This window comes from Monopterus albus, unplaced genomic scaffold (genome assembly GCF_001952655.1).
Source record: "Monopterus albus unplaced genomic scaffold, M_albus_1.0 scaffold50.1, whole genome shotgun sequence".
NCBI classification, from domain to species: domain Eukaryota; kingdom Metazoa; phylum Chordata; class Actinopteri; order Synbranchiformes; family Synbranchidae; genus Monopterus; species Monopterus albus.
This window is the reverse complement of record NW_018127930.1, coordinates 1220912-1239013: the sequence shown is the minus strand read 5'-3', so window position 1 is coordinate 1239013 and position 18102 is coordinate 1220912. Positions and strand designations below refer to the sequence as shown.

At 38.0% G+C, this 18102-nt stretch overlaps 1 protein-coding gene across 1 annotated transcript in view; it reads left to right on the top strand.

Annotated features, from left to right (window-relative positions):
- Nucleotides 1-18102, top strand: part of dcc (DCC netrin 1 receptor) — a 270121-nt gene that overhangs the window by 208754 nt on the left and 43265 nt on the right. Inside the window, exons 21-26 of the mRNA XM_020601173.1 lie at nt 178-372; nt 493-525; nt 5874-5939; nt 11332-11494; nt 12000-12223; nt 12582-12698. Of these exons, the coding sequence (XP_020456829.1) occupies nt 178-372; nt 493-525; nt 5874-5939; nt 11332-11494; nt 12000-12223; nt 12582-12698 (798 nt within the window). The remainder of the gene's footprint in view (nt 1-177; nt 373-492; nt 526-5873; nt 5940-11331; nt 11495-11999; nt 12224-12581; nt 12699-18102) is intronic.

Genomic DNA, 18102 nt, shown 5'->3' with positions numbered 1-18102 from the left:
ATATATATATATATATATACAGCATTTATTTATTTAAATGTTTATACACCTCAAATATGTAGTATGGGGTATTTTTAGATCTATGTTCAGTTTCATTTGATGTTAAGAATATAGATAAATAGATAGATTGAAGAATCTCTAGCATCTGTGTTCATTGTATAACTGATTGTCTGGCAGGTTACATCCTCTACTACACGCTGGATAAGAACATGCCCATAGATGACTGGGTGATGGAGGCGATCAGTGGCGACCGGCTGACCCACCAGGTGGCTAATCTGAACCTTGACACCGTTTATTACTTCAGGATTCAGGCCAAGAATGCCAAAGGAGTGGGCCCGCTGTCTGAGCCTGTCCACTTCAGGACTGCCAAAGGTCTGTGCATGTGTGTGTGTGTGTGTGTGTTTGTGTACCTTAAGACCTGCTTTGTTTTTAAAAGCATTCTTTTGTTTTATATTTTATACATTTTATGACTCTCTCTTTTTTCTCTTTCAGTGGAGCATCCTGATAAGATGGCCAATGATCAAGGTAGGTTTTTTCCTGTGTGTATGTCTTACATTATGGGGACCAAAACCTGTTAACACACTCACATTGTGGGGACTCAGCCATCCTTGTGGGGACCAGAGGTTGGTCTCTAAATTTTAGGGTGGCAACATGGTTTAGGTGTTAGGGTCAAGGTTAGGTGTTAGGCAAGTAGTGGTTATGGTTAAGGTTAGGATAAGTCTACAGGAAATGAATGTACGTCAATATAAAGGCCCCACAAGGAATAAAAACACAGCGTGTGTGTGAGACCAATTTTTTTTTTAGATGCCACTGATGTAAGGACAGTCCTCACAAGGCAAGAAAAGTTTATTTGTACAGCACATTTTCATACACAAAGGCAATTCAAAGTGCTTAACACAATGCACACAGAAAGGTAAATCATTAAAATACATTCAAAATGCAAACAGAACATTAAAATACATATATCAATAACACTTTAGAATGCAAATTAGATTAACACATTAAATGCAAAGTAAAAGTAAAAAATCACTGGGTTAAGGAAAGAAAAATAAAAGCAGAAATTAAAAGAGATAAAGTAAAAACTTGGGTTGAATTAAGCTTAGTTTTAAAAGAGGCTACATTTGGGGCAGATCTAAATTCTAATGGGAGCAGGTTCCAGCTGTGGGCAGCGTAATAGCTAAAAGCATTTTCACCTTGTTTAGTTTGAACTCTGGGCACCTTGCAGAGACACCTACCAGGCACCTACAACTTCAAAGGGTTATTTATGGATTTAGGTTTCAGGCTAGTATCAGGTTTAGTGTTAGAGTTGGGATCACACATTTAGTTTTGATAGTTAAGGTAAAGGTAAGGGGCTTGGGAATGCATTGTGTCAATAGCCCCTTTCAGACATGCACTTTGTTCCATTAATCTGACGACATCTGAACGCCAGTTTCATGTCTGATTTATATTGTTGCTTAGCCTAAGCAGATTGATCTTGAATTGCATCACATATTTGTGAGTAAATTGTGACATCCTGTGATTCAAAAGTTACTGTTTATGCTAAAAGTGCAACTGCAGCACCACTTGATGACCATGTGATTGTATGCAGTATTACAGGATTTACAGATGCCCTCATAAATTCTCCACTGAGTTTCAAAGTAATGCTGAAGTTAGATTTTTAATCCACGCATGCACCATGCAAGTCTTGTCAGTCTCTTGTGCTAATCATAGATTGCACAAAACGCAATTGATCTACAGTTGTTTCAAAGTTATATTTACATTTTAGTGCCATTTATAAGTGAAATGCAATCACATATGTGCTTGGTGTCCCTGTGAACTGTGTCCAGACTCATTCAGATGTCAGTGATTATCAATGATGGGTAGTTGTTACCTCCCTAAAGAGTAAAAAGTGGAGAATAGAAAGGAGAAATAGAAAAGGATGAAGCAAAGACAGATGTACTGATGAAAAATCAAAGGAGAAAAAAAGGCAGGAAAATGCAAAAGCAGGAAGCTGGATTAATTTTTCTTGTTATGTAAACAAGCTTGACTCATCAAGCTGAAGGAAAGTTGTTTGTTAATAGGATGGCATAAATAATTTTTCTTTTGAGCGAGAGAGGACAAGGAGGCTTTTGAAATCATCATCAGACATATGAGTGGTGATGGGAAGATGCTGTTTATCATATTTAAGTTCATCAATTAACTCAGCCATAATTAATGTTGTGTTCTCTGGTTCTGTTGATCAGCTGCAACAAACAAGACTTGATGCTGATGACTTCTCAAAACTTTTTTAATTTGCTTCATTAAACTTTGAAATCTCAGCAGCACAGACAACATGATCAATGGTTTTATAGTTGTAATGTTTAATATCTTTTCTTAAGTCTTTGAATTTAAAGTGTAAGGAACATTAGTATTATTCTGAAACAGATCCCCCATTACCATTAGTTAAATTGATGATATGCACAGAAAGTATCTTCATGCAGTGTTGTGACATCAGGCATAGCATATACTGTACCTGCAGACAGCCCCAGTGCATGCTGGGCTTAAACCAAAAATCAACACTGACTCTAAGGGTGCTGTGAGACTACACAGCAGTGCTTTGGGCTAATGCTAATTTTAGCATGCTTAACACATTCATCATGCTAACATGCTCTCAATGACAGTGCTACGGTGTTGATGCTAAGCGGGTGTGATCTTATTCACCATTTCAGTTCAGCCTTTTTGCATGCTAATATTTTCTATTTGGTAGTAATCACAAAGTGTGGTTGAGGCTAACGGTACCACAACCTCAGACTTGAATGTGTTGATTTTCATCCCAGCTGCTTCACATCTAACTTGAAGACAGTCAATGTGCTGTGAATTTGTACTGAGAATGCCAACACAACTCTCACCCTAGATTGGACTCAGTGACATAGAAACTGTCCTAGCTCTTGTTGTTCATTTGTCATTAACAAAGTACACCAATCACCCATAATATTAACTGCAATGTTAGTGTTTTGCTGTCCATTTAACAGAAACCAGCATGTTTTCCTGGTTTAGCTAATGAAGTAATTCTGCTCATTTTTGCTCAGTCTTGGTCCAGTTTATGTCGCACATAACGCTGCAGTCCGTGTAGCATTTTAGTGAGAAGTTGTTAAAATTTACGTCATTGACAGAACTAGAAAAGTGGGAAGTTGTTCAACTATCAAAGCTCCATGGGCTCTATATTCTATATACATTAGTTCTGGAGCCAGTTATAACTGCTCCACTACCTGACTGCCACAATTGATCACATATGACCTAGTTTCACAGACAGGAGGGGCAAAGAGGAGCAAAGGGAGAAAAGGAGGGGATACTGCTTGCTTACCTCAGTGATCTGAGACAATGGCACAAGTCAGCAACACTCCGTAGGTCATCAAGTCTGTTTTTTCTTGAGGTACCGAGGTCTAGGTACAAACCCTGGGGCGATTGTAGTTTTGCCATGGAGACCCCTAAACTTTGGAACAGTCTACATCTTAATGTTAGATCCACCAAAGACCTGGCTGTTTTTAAATCTTTGCTTATTTATTTTCCATGGCTTTTAATGCCTAGTGGAGTCAGATATTCTTCATTGTTTGGTTTTATTTCATTTGTGTTTAATTTCTTCTTTGGCTTTAAATTTTTATCATGAGTGAGTTTTATATATTTTTATTTTAATTATGTAAAGTACTTTGGTCAACAAAGCTTTGTATAAATACATTTTGATTTATTGATTGATTGATTGATAATGTAATGGCTGATTGGTGTAATCTGCCTAGAGGTTTCAGTGCTTGAAACTCGGCTTAGAATGAATCTGGAGCTACTGTCAGGTCAATACGTCCTGTCTCCAAATGCACAAATTTTCAGTGCAGCAAGTGCAGTGAAGCGATTCATGCATTGGGACACTGAACCAGAGACACTCAGCTTTGGTGTCAGGGTTTAAATGGTGCTGTTTGTCTCTGACAGATGTGCGTGCATGTGTGCATGTGTGTGTGGTATGTACACATGTTCACACTGCGGTCCCTCTCCATATAAATCAGAAGTGTTGTCAGGGGAGGAAGGAAGATTGATGTTCAGCCCTGTTACTGTGGGCCATCACTGTAAAAACAAACACACACGGATGTACACACTGTTGAAAGCACACACAGACTGACTGACAAGAAAATTAATTAATGTGTGTGTATATTTTCGTAAACATGAAGATTTTAAAATTCAGGTGCTGGTTTCTGTGGCTTCAAACTGCAAGAACACTTCAAATCTGTTTAATATTTTAAGGCACCAAAACTCACTACAACTGCTGCTGCTGGATGGTGGGAGAAGAGAAAGCCTGCTTTTAGCTTTAAAATATGAGAGAATTATGTATTGTATCTGAATTTAAGTGAGTTTGAGATGTGGAGATTTTTCGGTTCAGTCTACTGACGGTAGTGACAATGTACATTTTGTAAAAATCTCTTTCATCAGTTACTGGTCTATGTCCTGTAGCAGCCTCTCTGATGATATGTTTCTGACCTCCTCTTAAGATTTTCTCCTCCAGTGTTCCAAACTTACTTAAAGACCCCTCCACTCAAACATATTTTTTCTTATGTGCATACCCAGTATGCTGACTGGTGTGTATATTTTATCACTGAGGGGCCTTTTTCACATACAGTACCTCTGATTGGGTTTGCTTCAAACATACAGGCATGGCACCCTTACATTTCTGTCAGATAATGCACCACTTCTTCCAGAAAACTGTTGCAGTCACAAATTCTTTGGTATTTTCATGTTTATTTCTTTTGTTTGCATTGGAAAAACACAAAATCTGATCCATTCCACACAGAACTCCAAATATGGACTGGACAGAATTATTAACACCTTTTCAAAATCATCAGAAATAGTTGTATTTCAAGCCTATGATGCTCCCGTAATCTGTAATGAAACTTGCCTGTAGCAATCAACAGCTACTGCCAATATAGAAATCACACTTGCAACCAATTAAAATGGAGAAAAGTTGACTCAGTCTTTGTGTCATATGAAAGAAAGAAGAGCAAAGAATTGTCTGAGGATTTGAGAACCACAATAGTGGAAAAGCATGAACACTCTCAAGGCTACAGGTCCATCTCTAGACTGTTCCTGTGTCCACTGTGTGCAACATTGTCGAGAAATTTACAGCCCATGGTGCTGTAGCTAATCTCCCTGGACGTGGATGAAAGAGAAAAGTAAATGACAGAATGCAACAAGGATTGTTTGAATAGCGGATAAAGAACCTCAATCTGTCTCTGAACCTTTAATAAACATATCCACCTCCTGCCCTCCGTGCGTTGTACTGTATATGTGCCCAGGCCTTCAGCTACACAGTTGACTGTAGGCCACACAACACAATATAAACTAAGACAGTAAAAAATGTTGAAAATGTGTCTTTACAGGACAGGGATACAAAATTGGGTAGTAATCCAGGACCCACTTGATATTGTATTTTAGTGGGGCGTATTCTTAACCAAATTAATCAAATTATTAAAAGCAATTGTCAAACACTGAGTTTGGGAAATTTGGAACCCTTGGGGCTCTTTGGTGGTAATATGGTCTTGCTCATAACATTCATCTTTAGTTGTCTGATGGTGTAGACACCTGCAAGTCATTACTGTGGAAACCAAATCCCCATTGAATTGTTAGTATTCAGGAAGGTGGATAAAACCTGAACATTTGGACTAAGTGCACTCTGAGGAGGGAACTACACACATACAATCAGCACATGTATGACCTGTGTGTGTGTAAAGTGATTTACTGTACTGTGTATCTCTGTCTGATTTTGCTGTTCCATCTACAAGGTAATTCTAAGCTTTTCTATTCCCTCCCCATTGTTTTCTTCCTTTCTCTCTTTTGTTCTTTCATGATGCTCCTGTTTATTTCTCGTCTTTCAGGTCGAGGTGGGGACCATGCCTTCTGGCCGTCTGACACCAACCTGATTGACAGGAGCAGCATCAATGGTAACACACGTGCAGACACACACTGTTCGAATGCTTGACTAAGTCTGACTCTCAGAAAGTATAATTACATTTGGATTCATTATTGTGCCTGATACAGCAATCAGGCCAAATCTCCTGGGAGCTGAGCTGATTGTGTGTGTGTGTGTGTGTGACATTCTGCAGCATCATCACATCATCAGAGCACCTCAGTTGTTTTCTTTGATTACTCAACTCAGTCATGTCTAAACTTACTTTTAATGACTTGCTGCATCCTGACAAGAAGCTACAGCTCACTGATTTACAGTCTGTTAGCACTGTTTCTTGTTTCTTGTTTTATTGCCTCTGGTAGGAAAACTTAATTAGATTTACAATCTTGCCATAAATCAGTGTTTTTACAAACTAAAAAGTAGTTACGGAGAAACAGGATCAAAGGGTATGGTGGCTTATGAATCTTCAGCTTGTAATTTCTAATATAATGACAAAAACAACTATGTTTGATAATAATTTGATACAAGACAGTAACGGAGAAAGCTATGAGCTTCTAGTTTTTTAAAATAAAACAGCACCAGCGTATCCAATTGGAATATTATTCATCTGTTATGATATAGTTGTTGTTGTTATATGGTCCTATTTTTGCTTTATCCCTTTGTTATTTCCCCCTTTCTTTTTGATGAAAGAAAAATGGCCATCGTTGGTTATATTTTAGGGAGGAGGTTTGGCCCTTGGCTGATGATTGGGAATTCTCTTCTGGAAGTGTGTTTAGAGATTTGAAGGATTCTTCTGGCTGCGTCACCACCTCAGTCTCCTCTGTCAGAGGTGGTGGGGTTACAGTGGTTGGCAGTAGAAGAATATGGTGTGGAAAGCATCATACAGAGGGTAGTATGGGGTCTGCTTCTGAAGAGCCAATGTTTGGGAATAGTAGGAGTCATCATCAGCAATTGAAGAACAACATGAGGTTGCTTGAGCCAGAAAGTGCATCTTCAGTTCAATTCAGTTCAGTTCAGTTCAGTTCACTGTGGTTTGTATAGTGCCAAATCACAACAAAAATAACCTCAAGGGACTTTACATAGTAAGGTCTATATTTTACAGTATTAATAAAAGCTTCACCCTTTGAGCAAGTACTGGGCTGCCATCTGCCTTGATTAGTTGGGGTGAGTGGATAGTGAGAAAGAGAGTGCATGAGACAGAGAGAGAGAGTGAGAGAGAGAGAGAGAGAAAAGCAACAGGAAACAACAAACACTGGGCAGGTTAATGTGACTGGTGCCTGCTAATCAGAAACATACAGATCCGGAGCCCGGGATGCCTGCAGAAACGTACAGGGAGAGAGAGAGGAAACAGAAAGTTAATGGCATAATTGCATGGGGAGGAAAGGGGAGGAGAAGAACGGAGAGTATCATGGGAGCCCCCTAGCCATCTAGGCCTACAGCAGCATAACTAAGGAAAAGCTCAGAGTCACCTGAGCCAGCCCTAACTATGGGAGAAAAGCAATCTGGCCAAAGGTAGATAGAAGTAGAATAACATAAAGAGCTTCTTCTTCAGGTCTTCCAACTACAACTCCACATCAGAAAAAGTAGGGACGGTATATAAAATCAAAACTAAAACTGAAAACAGTGATGTGTAAATCATCTGTGTCCTGTGTTAGATAAAATAATCCCTTATTGCCATTGTAACACATATAACAAAATTTTGGAGTGACCTCCAGTCGGTACAGCAATAGAAAAAAACATAACATATGAAATAAGACCATATAAAAAACTTAAGTGCTAGAACAACGAAATAAACAATAGACCTCTCACGTCACCCCACCCCCACCCCCACCTTCACACACACAGGCATATTATATTTTAGCAGTATTAAGTGTGGTAACTGCTGTTGGGTAAAAACTATTCTTGAATCTAGTGGTCCTTGATTTGATTGCTCTGAGCCGTCTACCTGACTGCAGCAGTTCAAAGAGTGAATGTTACAATGTTACATTGAAAACAATGCAGCAGCACATTATATGATGTGATACCTCATCAACTTTATTCTTTTTTCAAAATAAACACTCACTTTAGTCCTGATGCCTGCAACACATTCCAAAAAAAAGGTGGGACAGTAAAGCATTTACCACGATGTGATGTTGCTGTTCCTTTTCACAACACTTAAAAGATGTTTAGGGACTGAGGACACCAAGTGATTAAATGTGTCAGGTGTTATTTTGTCCCATTACAATATTCAAACCAATACGAACATTAAGTGATCTTATTGTTAGTACTAACAGTAATGGAAATCCAGACTGTGTGTATATAGTACTTTATTTTTATTCCTAATGCACATTCCTTTGCTTGATTGCACATTACTTTTTTACTTCTGTTTTCAGCCTTACACTGTTTACTTGCCCACTGCTGCCTTACATAAGGACTTGTACACATTGAGAGCCGCTGTACCACAGTCAAATTCCTTGTGTGTCCAACACACCTGGCCAATAAAGCTGATTCTGATTCTAATATCATAAAAGTAGCCTTTATACTCATGCTAATGCTGCTATTTAACCTCATACCAACACAAATGTTCATGTTAACCTGAATACACATGCATGATAATACACAGCCAATATAAATTTAGTAGCTGCTGACAAAATTACAAATTTTAATGGAAAGGTTATACTCATGCCTAATGCAAATGGAAATATTCTGCTGATGCTAATAGCCCTGAAACTACTGCTAAAGCTAAAGCTGTTGCTAATACCACAAATCATGGACATCACTATAACTGTCTTTTCTCATTTCTGCATGAAGAAAAACTGTCCTGTTTCTCCTCCTACAGAGAGAGTCAGAGGTCAGGGTCTGTAGCTGGCAGTGATTCTGTGTCTCATTGGAGGACAGTAAAGCGGCATGTGTGTGTGTAATAGAGAGAGAGGGAGACTGTTAACATTTTGTTAGTAATCGTAAATTCATCCTCTCTGACCTCTGCCTTCCTCTGGCTTTATGGTGGGTCTGTGAAAATGAAGCCTCATCGTTCAGCATAGCAGTATTTCATCTTTAACATGGTGTCACAGCTTCATCACTCTTGAAAAACCAAGATTCACCTCCAACCTGTCCCATCAGGTCACACTTCTGTTCAACGGGTCTCTGCATTTGTAGTCTGTAGTCTACTCATATGATTAGGTCCAGCTTGTTCATGCTATTAAAGATAGCTGAGCTTTAAAAAAAAATCTAAGTTAGCAGTCATAACTATGATGTAGGTGTTGATGTGAACACTATTTAAAAGGTGAAAACTCATATTTGTAAATCTAATATGAATCAGGCATTATCTCTGGATTTGAACCTTGATGAAGACCTGTCAGTACTTAGACTGGTATGTTTTCTTTATAATGGTAATTATTTCATTAACACATCATCCAATACAGCAACAGCTTTTGCACATTACTCTTGCTCATTATACACAAACATACTGTAAATGTTGTACACATCTGAGTTTTCAGCCCTTTAACACCACCATTTTTATTAATAACAGATTAGTGGGTAATCACCTTGCATTTGAGCATTGTTGTGTTGAGCTTTGGGCTGAACTTTGTAGCTGCTCAGCTTTGTTTCCTTGCTGGGATTTACAGATGGTATGAGGATTTTTGCACTTCCTGTCACCCTTGTGTTGATTCACTGATGTTGTTGTGGCTTCAGCTGGGAGTGCCTTGCTGAAGGGCATGTCAGCACAGGTTGCTAATGCTCTTCATATCAACAGCAGCATACAATATATATTTTAGCCAGTTTTGACTTCCAGTCTGCCAATTGCTGTCACATTCCTGATCCCCAGAAGTTAAACCATTTGATTTTTTAATGACTTCATGACCTCTATTCCACTACCACTTTGAAACATTAGTCATATTTGTTTGAAATTAAAAAAACAAACTTTTACAATGAGCTTTAAGATAGGAAGACAGTAACATCTAACTTCAGAAAAGAAGTGAAAGAGTGATACTGTGATCTCTGTGCTGCAGTTATAAGAGGTGATGGATTATGGTTTTCATAGAGAGTGACGACCAAATGAAGAGTCTTACTTATTCTCTACCAGCTATTACTCCAAAATTTTTCATTATTTTATCTTTCCTCTCTCTGACTTTTGCCTCTTCTCTCTCTTTCTTTCTTTAAGACATTTCCCTGTCCTCTCATCCAAACTTTATGCTCCTGCAGTGCTTCCTGTTTTCTCCTTCTGTGCTCCAAGGTCGAGTTAATGAATGACAGAGCGTGTCATGAATTCCCCTTTCTGCCTTTACACCTGTCATAAACTCACACACACACACGGTGGTCAAATTATAGTTGTGAGGACACTCAATAACATAATACATTCCTTAGCCCTATTCATTAACCTTAACTGTCACAACTAAATGCCCGTAACCCTTACCCTAACCTTAAGCCAGGCCTTTACTCTAAAATGTAATGATTTACATTTTGTTTTCATTAGGAAGGCAAGTACCCAAAATACAACTGTATAGATACAATTCTGTCCCCACAACATGAGCAATGCCAGCACACGCACACATACACACACACTGTGTATTGATTGGTAATGCAGCAGTAGCAGCTTTATGTTTTCAGTCTAGTCCAAACCCTTTGGAATTCATTGTGCAGGCTTTTATTGTGTAGCTTTCTTTCTTTAGTCTGAATAATAATAACAATTTTATTTTGAATATAAACTGATTATATTAACCAAATCACTGAAATCAGGCTGATCACAGAAATTAAATGTATTCATTAGCCTGTATTTAGTTGCATTGTCTGAACTGATGCACACCTCTCCACATTCCAAAATGCAAATAAACATCAGTTTAGATAATTAGAAAATAAACTTAAATGTTAAATGAAAATGTCATAACAGTTTCCACTTCTCAGTGTTGTAAACTAACGCAATGTGTGTGACACCCACTGTGGAAGTGGCCACCAATATTAAAATGCAATGCTTAAACGGGAGTCAAATATAATTCTCCATTTCTTTGCATATCAATTAATGAATTTTTATGTTCACATTAAAAACTGTTACTGCCAAAAACCCATAAAATTAACTCTTAATCGAAAACTATATATAAATTTATTTTTAGTACACGCCTAAGCATAACACTGCCATTTTGACAAAGATATTGTATTTAAGACTGGCTTTTCATTTCACCTTTATTGGGTTTTTAATTTGCATAAGGCTATTTCCCTTTCATATTCCTGACAAAATAGTTACTTTGCAATTTCATTTTCAGGTTTACATTTCTACTAATTTAAAGATGAACATGAAAAACTCCATTGCAAATTCAGGCCAGTATTTTGTTTAGGAATGCTCAAAAAATCATTTGTCAATGGCAAATTTTCATTCTGGCATTACTTGCAAGGTTTTAAATATGAAAACTCTTTAAGTTCCAGTTCTCTTTCTTTCTTTCTTTCTGTTTCAGAGTCTCCCATTGGTCAGATGCATCCACCTTATGGCAGTGCCACGCCTCAAAAGAACAGCAACCTCCTGGTCATCATCGTAGTGTCCGTGGGAGCCGTTACTGTGGTCGTGGTCGTGGTTGTGGCTCTCATCTGCACCCGGCGCTCCTCAGCCCAGCAGAGGAAGTAAGATGTTTCAGTCATATGTGCTATGGCAGTAAACATCTGTCAGGGCAGATGGTAAATGATCTGTGCTTGTTTTGTTTTCTCATAGAATTTCAGTCTCAGATGAGTGTTTGTCCTATCCTATGCAAACCTGGAAATGGTTTCATTTTCTTTCTTTTTAATCCCATTCAGTCTAATTTCATTCTGCCCCTGGCGTCAGCAGCACACAGTAAAATTAGTCAATGAGTCTGTCCTTCTTTCTTACCTGCCTGTTGATTTCCTTAACTGTGTGACCACAGCCCCCAGTGCAATAAATTCCAAATATATCCAGTGTGCATAACATCTTCTCTTTTTTCCCTATGCTCTATCTTGCTTGAAATGCACATATTTTCCTATTTTCTTGTTGCGTTACAAAAGGACACTGAGGGCCTCTGTAACAGAATCAAATTCCATGTGTGTTTAAACATATATGGCTAATAAACATGTTTCTGACTGTGGTTCTGTGTGTCTCTGGTCCTGTTTACAGGAAGAGAGCAAGCCACAGTGCCAGTAAGAGGAAGGGCAGCCAGAAGGACCTGCGACCTCCTGACCTCTGGATCCATCATGAAGAGATGGAGATGAAGAACATGGAGAAAGCTCCTAGTGTCACCCCATCAGGACGCAATTCACCCATCCAGTCATGCCAGGACCTCCTCCAGGTGGCACACAGCCAATCAGAGAGCCAGATTGGCAGCAAAAACAGCCACTCAGGTACAAGCTGGTTGCTCATTCATTTATTCAGTTCCACCAAAATCGCCTTGGTGTTTACAATGCTGAAATTATAAATGCCACTTATAATTTGAGTTTTTCACATTTAAATATTACATATTTCTTCTTTTTTTCATTTCAATGGTACTAAGTCATTAATTTATATCTATTATTGGTCTTGATTAAAATGGCTGTTTAATTCAGCCTGATTCATCAAGAAAAAAAAAATCTATTAAGTGAAAATATATAAATAATTCCAGTTATCTGAGTTCATTTATTCAATTCTCTTTTGGCAGCCAGAACAAATGTAAATTAAAAAATGATTGAACTGTTTTAATATTTGAGTGTTTTAATGTCCCAGGAGCAGATGCTGATGAGGTGTCCAGCAGTATCTCCACTCTGGAGCGCTCCCTGGCAGCCAGGAGGGGAACACGAAGCAAAATGATGATTCCTATGGACTCACAACCAAGCAACACACGTAAGTAACACAACCCTATGTCCATGTTTTCTGGCTGAAGAATTCTTTTAAATGATTTTTGCTTTGCACAAATAGGGACCAATTTTGAGGTGATTCTAGACATGAACTTGCTTACTCTTGAGATGCCTTTTTTTTATTATTTTATGGATGTTCTTTAATCAATTACTGTAATAGTCTCAGGGCCACTGAGTGACAGACTGACAGCCCCTCATAAATTTCCTCCTCCATGTTAGTAGTTGGGAAATTAGCCATAATAAAATCTCAGTGTACAAATCAAATTTTTCCCAGGGGTACTGCAATTTCTGTGGTTTTTGGTACATACTATCACACTGTGTACAAGTGGTAATTTTTCCGATAAATGTGTTTTTAATAAGTTATTTTGTGATATATGTGAAAAGAGGTGTATTTCACTTGATTTGACAGTTTTGATTGGCGCCCTGATTCTGGCACTCTACTTCTAATCGCCACTACACAGAATCAGAGTCTGGTTGCAGAAAACAAGATGGCAGCCACCATATTCAGGATATTTTGGCCTCATTTTTGTATAGAGAAGGGAAGTGGTAATACCATATCCATCACATACAGTGAATGCTCAGGGCTTGTAATATTGAGGCATCTCAGAGTAGAGAATTGGTCCTTTCTGCAACTTTCTGGAGTCTTCACTGGTTGCTTCAGTCAGAACAAAGGAAGTTTGATACTTAAGCTTTAGAGGTGCTGTTAGGTGGATTTTGTTGCCTTTGGAGAGATCCAGATTACCCCCTGTTCCTAGTTTTTATGCTAAGATAAACTAACCACTTATCACAGCATTTATCATACAGACATGAAATTATTGATCTTATCATATATTTTTTGGCAAGAAAGTAAATAAGAGTGTTTCCTAATATGTTGAACATTTTCTTGAATACTCTTTTTTAAAATAGGTCTATAGATGCTCATTAAATACTGCATCCTTACAGGCTCTTTAACCCAGGACCAAGCATCAACTGAATATTGTTTACATCAACACGGCTTACTCATTTTTCAGTGCGAGCTGGAGGTGAGGTGGAAATAGATAAACGAGGAGGCTAGTGCAAGCTAATGCTGCAAGCGGTTGTGACACTTTGCTGTCATTTGCTGTTGAGGGTGTCTGGTCAGGGTTCAGTCGTTGTTGCAAAGCAGAGGGACATGGACTCTGTCTGTGAACAAATAAACAGCCTTTTCCAAAAGCCTGGCGACAGACGGGAACAACAACTACAATCATAATATACAACTGTACAACTGTAGCAAAGGCGGCGACAGCTGTAGCCTCAAAATCTTTAGATGATATAAACAATAAATATGCAGGATAAAAAGTGTTTATTGACTAAAATATAACTAAAACTAACAAAACTCAAAAGAGTAAAATTTGCCTTAAACTAATATACATTTTCCTCATAAGACTAAGACTAAAACTGAAGTACCAAAATTAATACTAGTAACATATCTGTTAGTTGATCTCATCGACAGCAGCCTACTGGAAAAGTCTAAATGTTTCTGAACTGCTGTTCATATTATAACACTTGAATTTTTCTATTTGAATGAAATCTCCACTGTTGTTCTTTCCTTTTGTTATTTAGACACCTGCTGTGTCTTAAAGCAACAATCACACTTCACTGCTGTTTTGAGTGATGAGATTATGTGCTCACTCCTGGTTCTGGGGAGTCACAACGCTGCATATTTTCTCTCTCAGCTAAAGTGTGGGGTTTTGAGTCGATCGGGAGTCGGTGCCTTTCAGCTCTTGACTGGCTGAACACATCTGATCTTGCTAATCAGCTGCCGGGGTAGCTCATCATGCTCCCACCCTGTTCCGTCACACTGCTTAGGTCTGTCATCTCCATAATGCCCTTTTCTCATCTGTCACACCACTTTTATTTCCGTTACGCACATCAGTACCTTTTCTTCACACATGGATAACATTAGCTTGATTTAATTTGGATTGAAATTTGTTGCATGACTGTTGTCATAGCAATGAGTGCTTAAGGCCAAACCTGCAAAAGTGCAGGCTCACTCACCGCTAACTGACCCATACACACAGTCACTGTCAGATACAAACGATTCATTTTCTTAGAGGGATGGTGAAGATGATTTAGATGAGGTGTCAGTTTTTAGAAAATCATTACAATCTATTGGGCATTTACTCAATTTTCACACTAATTGATCATATACACTATAATACTTATATATGATCAAAAATGTAGCACAAAGACAAAACAAAATAGTTATCCCTGATTGAGAACCAACCATTAAAAATACGATATTTTCAATAAAAACTCTGAGTGTCAAAACTGAAAATATGACATTTATTTATGTATGACACTGTGACTGGGTTTTGTTGTTTTTGCAGTAAAACTAATTAACTGTAACTGCTTTATGAGCACAGACTGTATTCACATACATTGAAACAATAAATGATTTTACATTTAATTGGAAGAACTTCAGTAACTAAAGGTACATTTTTAAATAGAACCCCAAATCAGAAAAAGTTGGGATGGTATGTAAAATTAAAACTGAAAATACTGATGTGGAAATTATCTGTGCATCAAGTTGATGAGATATCGCATCAAATGTGCTGCTGTATTGTTTTCAATGTGATGATGATTGATGATGATTTACAAATCAATATTTTCAATTTTAATTATGATTTTACATACAGTACTCTCCCAACATTTTTTGATTTGGGGTTGAAACCAAACAATGTTACTAAAACTTGGCAATGTAATCAAATCTTATTTATTATTCACTCATAATACTTAAGTAATTATAGAACAATCACTGAAGGGTGCAAACATTGTGGAGCACAGTCTCAAGTACTAGGCCTGTCATAGGCCTCCCAGCACATCTATCAGCCATCATATTCATGGTGGTTTCAGTTCTTATGTTGCTTTTGTTTGAAAATATGAGCAGATTGTTGTTCAAGATGAGCTGATAAAATGTAAAAAAATAAAAAAAATAAAAAAAATCAATCCTCTGTCTGCGTTCCAGCAGCCCACTTTCTGTAGCTGGATGAGAATCAAAAGGACCAGTGTAGCCTAATAACAGCCTATTAGTCTGAATTAGTTAAGCCACATCTCCCTGCCTGCATCACATTCATTTGTCAGCTCCATGACTGCTTCCTCAACAGGCCTGTCACACCTCCTCTGCTCCATCATGTCCCCCCAGCATCTCAATCGCGCTATCTTCGACACTGTCATACGCCTGTCAATTCTATCACACACCCTTAACTACATCACACTCCAGTCAGCTTCGTAATGGCTCCTTGAACTCTGTCAAACCATCGCCTGTTCCTGTTACACTCTTTTATCTACATCACCCTCATCAGTGCTGTCGTTCTCTTATATGCTTTATGGTTGTGTTAGTACCCCAGCACCTGTTCTGTCGTATTTCCATCATCTCCTTAACGCCCTCTGTCAGCTCTGAGATCGTGGTGGATGCAGCTATAGATACAACCACCTGTCTGTTTGAACCTGCTCTAGTTCACCAACAGACCAATGTGGAACATCTCTAGTCTCAGTGACACCACATCACATCCATGAACCAGTTTTCAGTTTGTGCAGAAGCAGGCTATCTAATCTCTGGGTTATCTATCTCTGTCTGTGGAGTGTGTGTGCAGTCGCATCACTCAGAGATGAAAGTTCCATATTGTAATCATCCTGCTCATAGTCTGTCTCCGTGTCTTGAAGGATTCTGCCTTTGTTTCTCCTGTTTATCATTCTTCTTCACTGGTGTTGTTTACTGCAGTTGTGGCAAACTGCTGCTGCTGCACTGAACAGTAACAATCAGGTTATAAACACTGTGGTTATTCCCGGATAGTGTGATTCAGTGGCTGGCTGATCATGTTTTCAAGCATGGAACGAGCACTACTGTGCATTTGCATAAAAGTTTGCATGTGCATGTGATATGTAGGTCACAGTAAAACAGGAAAAACCCTTCAGGCCTCCTCTGCCAACACACAGACCTGCCTTGATCTATTATTTTTCTCTGTCTGTTTAGGTTTCTGTCGTGTTTTACACTTCATAACATTTTGTTAAGATTCAAGAAGAGTTCTTCATTCTGTCTCCACTCCTCTTTCACAACTTTTAACAAAAAAGTACAATACTCATCCATTATGCCTATAATTATGGTATGGTTATGATTAACAGCATAAATACATATATCTTTTGGACACCAAATGGTGTAAACTATCATATATATCCTGAAAAGAAAGTTTTCCTCTCTCTGTCAAAAGAAACAAGAATTAATAAGAGATCATTGTTGAAAGGAAATTACCAATTATCAATATATTTCATACAGAAATGAAATTTATTGTAATAATACTGAAACCTCTTTTGACATGTGTTTCTTTATTAAAACATGCTGATATATATTATATTAGATTATTATTATTATTTTTGCTTCTAACTCCATACATAATGCCTACCTCTCCATCACATCTACCATCCACCAAGGTCTGATCTGGATCCAAGTAAGATTCACTACGGTGAGAGAACAAGTGATGCAACTAAGATCAATTTGTAGCCAAAACTCTGCTGTTTCACCCCATTCATGAACTGCTCGATTTGCAGAAAGCTTTTTTGTTTTTAACAAAATTTGTCGCACTATAAGGGAAACTTTTAAAATAATTTGTTCAGCTATTTATAGATGAACAAAAAAGGATTGACAATATCATGAAGGATGTTCTTGAGATAAAAAAAAAACAGTTTGCAGTTCTCACAGGAGGACTGGGATGATGTTGACAGAAATCTTAATGACTAGTCAGCCTGAAGAGTATGTCTAGTGAGTTTGCATCCATCTTTTGACAAACTTTTTGCAAGATCCTAGTCCCTGGAAATGCAATCCAAGAGGAATACCATTATTATAAGGAGCATTCCTGAAGCAAGAAGCAACACAGCAAACCACAAAAGGAAAGGTTAAACAGCTGCTTATCGATAAACTGGAGTTGGAGCCAACATTTAATAAAAATGGAACATGTACTGTATATTGCAAGAGAAAACCAAGACCAACTATGATAATACAGCTAAGATTCGGGGACAAGGAGGAAATCCTGAAAAGGGGAAAGAAACACAAAGGTACCTAAACTTGAGGAAGCAATTTATTGTCTACCAACCACATCCTTCAAATTGAGATGAAATATCATAATCAACTAGAGAAATGCATTTCCTGTCGAAAATGCGTGTGGATGCTGTGTGCTGAAAGATTGCCCTGAAAATGCTGAACATTTTGACACGTGAAAGGGATATTTACCTGAAAGTATGCTGAAGTACAATTTTCCCATTAATTTGAATGGGGCAAGATTGTCAAAATAAAGCTAAATATTTCAAAAGTATGAAGTTTAGAAATGACTGTCCTTGAAGAGCTGAACATTTTGATACCTGAATGGCTTTGCTAG